This window comes from Populus euphratica, unplaced genomic scaffold (genome assembly GCF_000495115.2).
Source record: "Populus euphratica unplaced genomic scaffold, PopEup_1.0 scaffold1.1, whole genome shotgun sequence".
NCBI lineage: Eukaryota > Viridiplantae > Streptophyta > Magnoliopsida > Malpighiales > Salicaceae > Populus > Populus euphratica.
The window spans coordinates 751,810-761,861 of NW_011499845.1; the positions used below are offsets into that span (position 1 = coordinate 751,810).

The 10,052-nt window shown below is 34.2% G+C and overlaps 2 protein-coding genes and 1 long non-coding RNA gene across 3 annotated transcripts in view; all 3 read right to left on the minus strand.

Annotated features, from left to right (window-relative positions):
• Positions 1 to 54: 54 nt before the first annotated feature.
• On the minus strand, positions 55 to 2,536 carry LOC105128435 (heat shock cognate 70 kDa protein 2-like). The gene is made up of 2 exons (XM_011030140.1): positions 2,234 to 2,536; positions 55 to 1,900 (listed from the first exon to the last, which is right to left on the minus strand). Exons 1-2 carry the CDS (start codon positions 2,445 to 2,447, stop codon positions 168 to 170), a joined length of 1,947 nt encoding a protein of 648 aa, XP_011028442.1. The 5' UTR covers positions 2,448 to 2,536; the 3' UTR covers positions 55 to 167.
• Positions 2,537 to 4,854: 2,318 nt separating this feature from the next.
• Positions 4,855 to 7,238, minus strand: LOC105128390 (uncharacterized). The gene is made up of 2 exons (XR_842856.1): positions 7,203 to 7,238; positions 4,855 to 4,934 (listed from the first exon to the last, which is right to left on the minus strand). It is a non-coding gene; the product is annotated as an uncharacterized LOC105128390 (long non-coding RNA).
• A 1,680-nt stretch (positions 7,239 to 8,918) lies between these two features.
• Positions 8,919 to 10,052, minus strand: part of LOC105127890 (probable mediator of RNA polymerase II transcription subunit 37c) — a 3,033-nt gene continuing 1,899 nt past the window's right edge. Inside the window, exon 3 of the mRNA XM_011029365.1 lies at positions 8,919 to 10,047. Within this exon, the coding sequence (XP_011027667.1) occupies positions 9,122 to 10,047 (926 nt within the window). The 3' untranslated portion in view covers positions 8,919 to 9,121. The remainder of the gene's footprint in view (positions 10,048 to 10,052) is intronic.

Here is a 10,052-nt window from a genome sequence, read left to right on the forward strand (position 1 = left end):
ATCAAACACCGAATGCGTGATGAAAAGGTGTGAGAAACGCCTCCACAGCTTTAATTGAAATATAAAATACCAATATCCATAACAACGAAAACAATTATCCTAAATATAGAACTTTTGTCATCGTTATAACAAAAGAGAGAAAAATGACTTCAACAAGTAACGCAAACTTAATCAACTTCTTCAATCTTGGGACCTGCAGCACTGCCACTAGCTGGAGGAGCATCATCATCCACGCCACCACCCATGTCACCACCAGCACCTTGATACATCTTGGCGATAATGGGATTGCAGATGCTCTCGAGCTCTTTCATCTTGTCCTCAAACTCATCAGCCTCAGCGAGTTGGTTGCTGTCCAGCCATTGAATGGCCTGATCGATGGCATCCTCAATCTTTTTCTTGTCATCTGCAGCCAGCTTAGAGCTGATCTTGTCGTCCTTGATTGTGTTCCTCATGTTGTAGGCATAGTTTTCCAAAGCATTCTTTGTCTCAACCTTCTTCTTGTGCTCCTCGTCTTCTGACTTGTACTTCTCAGCCTCTTGAACCATCTTCTCGATGTCTTCCTTGGACAGCCTACCCTTGTCATTGGTAATTGTGATCTTGTTCTTCTGACCAGTGGTCTTGTCCTCAGCTGACACATTCAAGATACCGTTTGCATCAATATCAAAGCAGACAGTGATCTGAGGAACACCCCTGGGTGCAGGAGGAATGCCAGAGAGCTCGAATTTGCCAAGCAAGTTGTTGTCCCTTGTTCTAGTTCTCTCACCCTCGTAAACTTGAATCAGCACACCAGGTTGGTTGTCCGAGTAGGTGGAGAAAACCTGCTCCTTCTTGGTGGGAATGGTGGTGTTTCTTGGGATCAAAACAGTCATAACTCCACCAGCAGTTTCCAGTCCAAGCGACAAAGGAGTAACATCAAGAAGAAGCAGATCCTGCACCTTCTCATTCCCTTCGCCACTCAAGATAGCAGCCTGAACAGAAGCACCATAAGCAACAGCCTCGTCGGGGTTGATGCTCTTGCAGAGCTCTTTCCCATTGAAGAAGTCTTGCAAAAGCTGCTGCACCTTTGGAATCCTAGTAGAACCACCAACAAGGACAGCATCATGGACACTGCTCTTGTCCATCTTCGCATCCCTCAAACACTTCTCAACAGGCTCCATGCATTTCCTGAAGAGATCCATGTTCATCTCCTCAAATCTTGCACGGGTGATGGTTGAGTAGAAGTCGATACCCTCGTAGAGAGAATCAATCTCAATGGTCGTCTGAGCAGTAGATGAGAGAGTCCTCTTTGCCCTCTCACAAGCAGTTCTCAACCTCCTAAGAGCTCTAGGATTTCCACTGATATCCTTCTTATTCTTCCTCTTGAACTCTTGGACAAAGTGGTTCACCATTCTGTTATCAAAATCCTCACCTCCAAGATGGGTGTCTCCGGCCGTGGATTTAACCTCGAAGATACCCTCCTCTATGGTAAGAAGTGAGACATCAAAAGTGCCACCACCCAAATCAAAAATCAACACGTTCTTCTCACCCACGCTGGTCGCCTTCTTATCAAGACCATAAGCAATGGCAGCAGCGGTGGGCTCGTTGATAATACGCATCACATTCAGACCAGCAATAACACCAGCATCCTTAGTAGCCTGCCTTTGAGAGTCGTTGAAGTAAGCAGGGACTGTGACCACAGCATTCTTGATAGTGGTGCCAAGGTAAGCTTCAGCGATCTCACGCATCTTAATGAGAACCATTGAAGAAATCTCTTCAGCAGCAAACTGCTTCTCCTCGCCCTTATAAGTAACCACAATCATTGGCTTTTCAGCAGGACCAGGAATGACCTTGAATGGCCACAGCTTAATATCACTCTGTACCGAAGTATCGGTATATCTCCTACCAATCAATCTCTTTGCGTCTACAGTACATGAACAAATAAGGATTAGCAGCAAGAATCATTCAATTAACATTAATAATTAAAACTACAAATTTTCTACCGAAACAAAAATTTAATCTATGAACAAGTACAAGTCAGTAGCTTCTATTTAAATTTTAAAAAAATGGATCTAAAATCATTGTTCCATTCATCTACCAAAACTTAAGGTCTTGGCAGAATTAAGATTCGATTTTCCTAAGCTATAATCACAGTGAGTGTCCGCATATATCAGAAAATCATAGCTAGATCTTGAAATTACAGCTTTCTTAGCTAGGATCGAACCACTATCAGAAATCTCTTGAAAAGAATACTAACCAAAAACGGTGTTAATTGGGTTCATGGCGACCTGGTTCTTAGCAGCATCGCCGATCAAACGCTCGGTGTCAGTGAAAGCAACGTAAGACGGTGTCGTTCTGTTCCCTTGATCGTTGGCTATGATTTCCACTCTATCATGTTGCCACACACCAACGCATGAGTAGGTTGTGCCTAGATCGATACCGATGGCCGGTCCTTCTCCTTTTCCGGCCATTATAAGACGATTTAAGAATAATGCGGCTAGAAATAAAAGAAAGATTTAGTTAGGGTTATGATATCTCGTCGCAGGAGAACTTGTGGTTCTGGGAAGAGCGGTGCATGTATATAGGTTTTTGAATTTAGGTTCTAGAATGTTCTGTCAAGAAGGGGTGGATCTGGACCGTTATTTTTGAGTTAGTTGACGGTAGAGATGGGTTGAAACTGGAAAGTAAAATTTCTTGGCGAGATTTCAAATTATTCGAGACGCTGTGGTTTCCTTAATGGGCTGGGTTTTTGGCCAGGTCGAGCCGACGGGTGAAATGGATTATAGTAAAACGACATGTCACGGGCACGCATCTCCTTATTAACTATTGTAATTGTGTTTTAGAATCCTCTAAGCTTACTCTCGAGCTTTGCTTTGAAGGTATGTATTTTCACGCGACCTCAAGAACTTTAATCGTACTAGATTATATTTTAGTTGATTTTATTTGATAAAAAAGTAATTTTGATCATGAACTTGTGTTTTGGAAGACTTTCAAGTGTTTTTATTTATTTTCAATTTTTTACTTTTTTTAATGATTTTGATGGCTTCTCTGACACTTTATAATCATGAAAAATACAATTCTCTTTAAATATATTTCATTACAGGGTATTCAAGAAAAAAAATACCATGATAAATTTATTTTTCGTTATAAACACACATTTTATTCATTAAAAATACACTTTGAAAATTATAAACAAAATTACAATTATAAACATGGGTACATAATAAATGTGAACCCTCTCTATGTGTCATTCACGGGCATGGACTTTTTTAGGAGCGATTATTTTTAGTTTAGTTTGATTTTTATAAATTAAAATAATCAAAATTTAAATTTAAAAAGAAAAAATAATCAAAACTGATTTCAACCAATTCGTTCGGATTTTTATGTCAAAAAAACCATAAAAAAAAAAAAAAATATATTATAAAATAATCAAAATTGAAATTTCAAAAAATAATAATAATCAAAACTGATTTCAAACAATTCGTTCGGATTTTTATGTCAAAAAACCAAAAAAAAAATAAACTATATTATTTTTTTAGTCTTTTGGACTGAAGAAGAGTGGTTACATGGACTCCTCTGTTCTTTCTCTACGCAAACCAGGGCTTTCACCCACAGGAATAGAGTTGAACCTTCACTGCCTTTCCTCTACTCCACTTGCTTGACACGCCTTCATCTCTACCCACCTCTTTGATTTCTAACCGTGACCAGCCATGACAAACCAACCTCTTTGAATTCTAATTGTGACCAGCCAGACAGGGCTGAATGGATTAGAATAGGGCGGCTTGCTTTGGCCAAAACTTTACTTTTTGCTCCATTCATGAAACGTATGAATTAATTTCCTGGAATGCAGATAGACCAAAAGAGTTGGCTGCTGTTGAGGTTTTTGGGTGTTGTTAGGAAGCCTGGGATGCTAGATCTAGAGGGGAAATTGAAGAATGAAGATGGGGAGCGTCTGATTGTTTATATGTTTGTGTCTCATAGGGCGAGGGGAGGGTGCGGCTTTAGAGTTACTGTTTCACCAAAGCTTTTTTTTCGTCTCTATAATACTTCTTTTTATTTGAATCGAACTGGTTTGGTTTAATTGAGATTTAATCAATTTCAGTATTATAAAATTAAATTAAATTAGAAATGTTTCTAAATATTATAATTGTTTTCATCAGTTTGATTTTTTTAATTATTTTTTTATTTTTTAAATTTAATTAGTTTATCAATTATTTTACTCACCTTTATCTTTTTATTAACAATTAGAATTGAGTTTTAGAATTTTTCATGCTTCTTTTCGAGCTTTGCTTTAAAGGTATGTATTTTCACAAGAGGTGGGAAACATTCACCGTACTATATCATATTTTAGTTGATTTTATTTGATAAAAAAATGATCTTGATCATAAACTAATGTTCCGGAAGACTTTTAGGTGTTTTTATTTGATTTTCAATCTTTTTCCCTGTGATTTTAATTATTTTTAATAATTTATTATTTAATAAATTAAAACTATTCATCCTTTCATTGTGGTTATTTATTATGAAACACTGAGCTGTCTTTTTTTTAGTTTAAAGTTGTTTTTAAGCTATTTTTTTATTTTTGATGTCTTTAGCTTCTTCTTTTTCCTTTCTTCATTGTTTTCTTTTAATAAATTTTGTTTTGTTTAATTTAGTTTGTTAATGTTAATATTTTTTTAATTTAGTTATCAAACATTTTATGATACTGATCTCGGGTTTAATAGGTTAACTTGGTTTCACGAGTCAACCCGGGTTTTTTAATTTACTTTAGTTTATTAATATTAAATATATTTATATTTGGTTATCAAACTTTTATGACACATATCTCATGTTTTAGAGGTTAATTCAGTTAATTTTGAATTAACCCATCTATTGTTTTTGTTTTTTATTTTGTTAATGTTAAATTTTTTTATTTAGTTATCAGACCTTCATGACAAAGATCTAAGGTTTAACGGGTTAATCTAGTTCAACGAGTTAATTTAGAGTTTTTTTTATACTTTTTTTTGTTTATTTTATTTTGTTAAAATTAAATTTTTTTATATTTAGTTACCAGACTTTCATAATACATATTTCAAGTCTGACAAGTTAACCTGATTTTACGGGTTAATCCCGTTAATTCCATGTTAACTCGTAGCTATGTAAAGTACAATTTACTTTAAATATATTTATTTTAAAAAAATATTCAAGGAAAACAAAATGCTATTAAAAATAGTTAAAATGCACTTGGTCAAGAAGGCATTAGAATAAAACTATAAAAGTAGTTGAATTAAATTTCTAATTTATCAAGGGTTTAAATCCATCATACCATATTAAAATTTATCTTGTAAACTTGATTTGTGAAACAATGATATCTTATGCATTTTTGTCTTTAATGGCCATCATGTAGGAATTTTTCATTCATAGTTATCATATAAGCATATATGTTTTTACATAAGAATCTTATGTTACATAAAGAGGAATTAATGTGTTACCTATAAGTTTTTTTTTAATTGGAAAAAAATAAATGCAAGTAGAAAAATAATAAAATTCATAACTCGTAATAAAAATATATTTATTTAGAATTTATCTTCTCTATTTATGCTTGTCTATTTATTCAATATAATTGTAATAGAATGACTAATAGAATACATTAACTATTATCTAGTCACTATAGAATTACTCTCTATTTTTGTTAACAATTGTGGAATTTAAACTAAATAATATGAATAGCCAACAGACTATAACAACTAACACGAACCATAACAAGCTTGATCATGTCAACCTACAATGACGAAAACGTTGTTAGAAAATATAATTCGAGTAGGAGATAACTATCCTAATTATCTATTAAAAAAAATATATTACCCGAACTGGTTTAGATGGTCGGATTTGTTTGAAGAACACTTGGCTTTCAATGAGAAAGACTATTTCCCCGACTATCACGCAATCCTTATTCGGGTCCTAAAAAAAAAACATTCAAATTAGACCCCCCCGTCCATCAAACACTACTCAATTAACTCCCACCATGAAAAAAACATCTAAAAGGCGCGGGAAAACTATTGTAGCTTCCCATGCCTTTTATTTTCTTATTTTTAATATATAATATAATATAATATAATATTATATTATATTATAATTACTTCCCCACCTTTAATATATTATATTATTATCATTATTATATTATATTATATTATATTATATTATATACTAAAAATTAAATGAAACGCTAAATTATTTGTTTTTTTTTAATTTTTTGTTATTGTTTTTCTTTTAATGATTTTTTTTATTTGATATCAGGTTTGATGAGTTAGATTAATTTGACAAATTAATCCAGATTTTTTTTTATTTTTTTATTTAGTTTAGTTTGTTTGTTAATTTTAAATTTTTTTATTTAATTATCAGACTTTCATGACACATATTCCGGACTTGATAGGTTAACTTGGTTTAACGAGTTAATCTAGTTAATTTTGGATAAATCCATTAATTATTTTATTGTATTTAGTTATCAAACTTTCATGACACGAATCCTAAGTTTGACGGGTTAGCCTAATTAATTTAAATTATTTTTTTCTTCATTAGTTTTTTCTTTCTATTGGTTTTCTTTCTTTGTTTTTTTTTTAATTAATCTATTTAATTATCACACTTTTATGATATGAACTTGTAAACAAATCCACATCTAATGCTCCAGGGTTTGGTATTATAACTAGACTCATTTGAACTTAAGTCATATAAGTTTAATGTTATTATTAACATTATAAATAATATTTTTGGGTCAAGCGTTGCAGCTAAACTCAAGACTTTTATGTATATCTTTGCAGAAATACCTAACACTCTTAGACCTTGATATTTTTTTTAATATATTTTTTATGCAAGAAAAAAATTTAACACGTAGTGTATGCTATTGTTTTTTTTTCTTTTTTCTTTTTATTTTTAAGTTTTTTACCGTGAATAATACGATGCAATCTACAGTGAAAAAGCTTATGCTTTTAGTTTATTTTTTTTGTTTATAGTTTCTTAATATTACAGTTTTTCTGTCTAGTTATCAGGTTTTTATAACATGGATCCTTAATTTGATGGTTTGACCTAGTTGATTCAGATTTTTTTTCTTTTTTTTTCATTAGTTTTTTCCTTCCTATAGGTATTTTTCTTTTTTCTTTTTATTTTTTTTAAATTAGTTCATTAATATTAATTTTTTTTTCTATTTAGTTATTACACTTTCGTGACACAAATTTCAGGTTTAGTAGGTTAACTTGATTTGACGAGTTAACCCAATTAATTCTATTTTTTTCTTTGTTTTCACTAGTTTTTTCTTTCTGTTGATTTTTTTTAATTAATTTATTTAATTATCATACTTTTATAACATGATCTTACGGTCAGATTTATATCCAATGCTATTATAGCTGGTATTACAACTAAAATCACTTAAATCTGGATCATGCAAATTTAATGTTATTATTAATATTATTTTTAAGTTAAATATTGAAATTTTTTAGATATAACTTCATAAAAAAACTTAATAATTTTAATTTTTAATTTTTTTTATGCAACCCGGTGATATAACTAGTATCACACAAATGATGTCCCTCGCAGAAAAAAAAAAAAAAAATCCTCGTTTTATTAAAAGGCAAAATCTCCAAGAAGAAGGTAGATTTTAAACGTGCAAACTCTGTCTCCAGTTGACAGGGACCCCAGTTGATTATTGTTTTTTTGTTGTCCTGTAGATCTGACTGGGAAATGAATAATTGCAAGCGACAATATATTAATTTTGATTTTTGGCTCGAGACACAGAATGCAATGACAAATGGACCCATTACCGATGTTCTTCAGAGGAAGGACATTGCACATGACACGTCGTTAAAGTTTCTTCTTTTCAATGATTTCTATTTATTGCCGTCAACCAAAACAACCGAAAGGGCAATGTTGAGAAATGATTGATAGTTAAGGATGAAATTGCTTAGTTTGCAAGACTTTCAACGCTTCTTGCTCGAATTAATCGGAATCCTTTTTTAATGTTGGTTCCCATGCTTGATCAAACTATTCTCAAGAAAAATAAAAAATAAAAAATAAAAAATAAAAAAGCCTGCTCAATTTTAAGCTCGTCCTGAACCTTAGTGAAGTCATGGTTCAGGGCTTGTATATATATATTTTTTTGTATTTTAAAAATATTTTTTAAAAAATTTTATTTTATATATTTATTTTAAATTAATATTTTTTTATATAAAAATAATTTTTAGATTTTTTGGTGGTTTTATGGCATAGTGTGGACTGGAATCCACCAACCACATTATGTAAGTGGGGATTTTTAATGCATTTCTATTTTAATGATCCAATTTAGAAACCCAAATCAGGGTTTTAAGTATTGTCAAGCGGTATCCTGTTGTAGTTACTAGGGCTTAGATGATTGCAAATTCTTCTGCTAGGCTTCGCGGAACAGACCTCCCGATTTGATATTCGGAATCTAAAGGTCTGTAGTATGATTGTCTGTTGCCTTGCAAAGAGGCCAGATGACCCCAATACTTTTCTGACAAATAGTTATAGCTAGCATCTTGGGTCGGTCATGCAAACAAAGATAAGTGATTGAAAATAGGCTTGCTTACCGTGAGGAGTTTGGGGACTAAAGCCCCGCCCATTCGTAAAGCAACTTCCACTAGTATAAGCACGGTCCAGTCCAGATCGACAGAGAAAAAAACTGGGCTACGCAGACAGTATTGCTAGCGAGTGAAATCCGCGCAGGTATGAGCTCATGCGCTGATATTTTCTCACGCTGCCTTGGGCAGTCGACGTGAGGTTAGCTTAACTTGATATGCGTTGATATTTTCTCACACTGCCTTGGGCAGTCGACGTGATGTTAGCTTAACTTGATATGCAGATGACGATAGAGCGCGTGTAAGACAACTCGCCAGCAAAGCAGAGTCTTCAAATTCAACGCCCAATGAAGCAATCTCTTTAAAAAGGCAAGACTAAGCTAAATCGCCACAAAGTAAAATCCCCAGAATTTCAATTGCTATTTGCTGTTTCAATAGAGCAACAAAAAGTCAAAAGATGTAATAAACTTCCGGAAATGCCATTCTCAAGAGGACGACAAAATCATAAACCTAAATAGCTATGGAAAGTAAAAAGATAAACATCCCAGAAAACAAACAGGGATCCGCATAGGCCATCAGCCAACTTAATCAACTTCCTCAATCTTAGGACCTGCACCGCCGCTGCCAGCTGGAGGAGCATCTTCTTCCATGCCACCACCCATATCAGCTCCAGCACCTTGATACATCTTAGCAATGATAGGATTGCAGATGCTCTCAAGTTCCTTCATCTTGTCCTCAAACTCATCTGCTTCTGCAAGCTGGTTGCTGTCTAGCCACTGGATAGCCTGGTCAATCGCATCCTCAATTTTCTTCTTGTCATCTGCACCCAGCTTGGAGCTGATCTTCTCATCCTTAACAGTGTTCCTCATGTTGTAGGCATAGTTCTCCAAAGAGTTCTTGGACTCAACCTTCTTCTTGTGCTCCTCATCTTCTGACTTGTACTTCTCGGCCTCCTGGACCATCTTCTCAATGTCTTCCTTTGACAACCTACCCTTATCATTTGTGATTGTAATCTTATTCTTCTGTCCTGTGGTCTTGTCCTCAGCCGACACATTCAAGATACCGTTTGCATCAATATCAAAGCAGACAGTGATCTGAGGAACACCCCTGGGTGCAGGAGGAATGCCAGAGAGCTCGAATTTACCAAGCAAGTTGTTGTCCCTCGTTCTTGTCCTCTCACCCTCATAAACTTGGATGAGCACACCAGGTTGATTGTCAGAGTAAGTAGAGAAAACTTGCTCCTTCTTGGTGGGAATGGTGGTGTTTCTTGGGATCAAGACAGTCATGACACCTCCAGCAGTTTCCAGTCCAAGCGACAAAGGAGTAACATCAAGAAGAAGCAGATCCTGCACCTTCTCATTCCCTTCGCCACTCAAGATAGCAGCCTGAACAGAAGCACCATAAGCAACAGCCTCGTCGGGGTTGATGCTCTTGCAGAGCTCTTTCCCATTGAAGAAGTCTTGCAAAAGCTGCTGCACCTTGGGAATCCTAGTGGAACCACCAACAAGGACAACA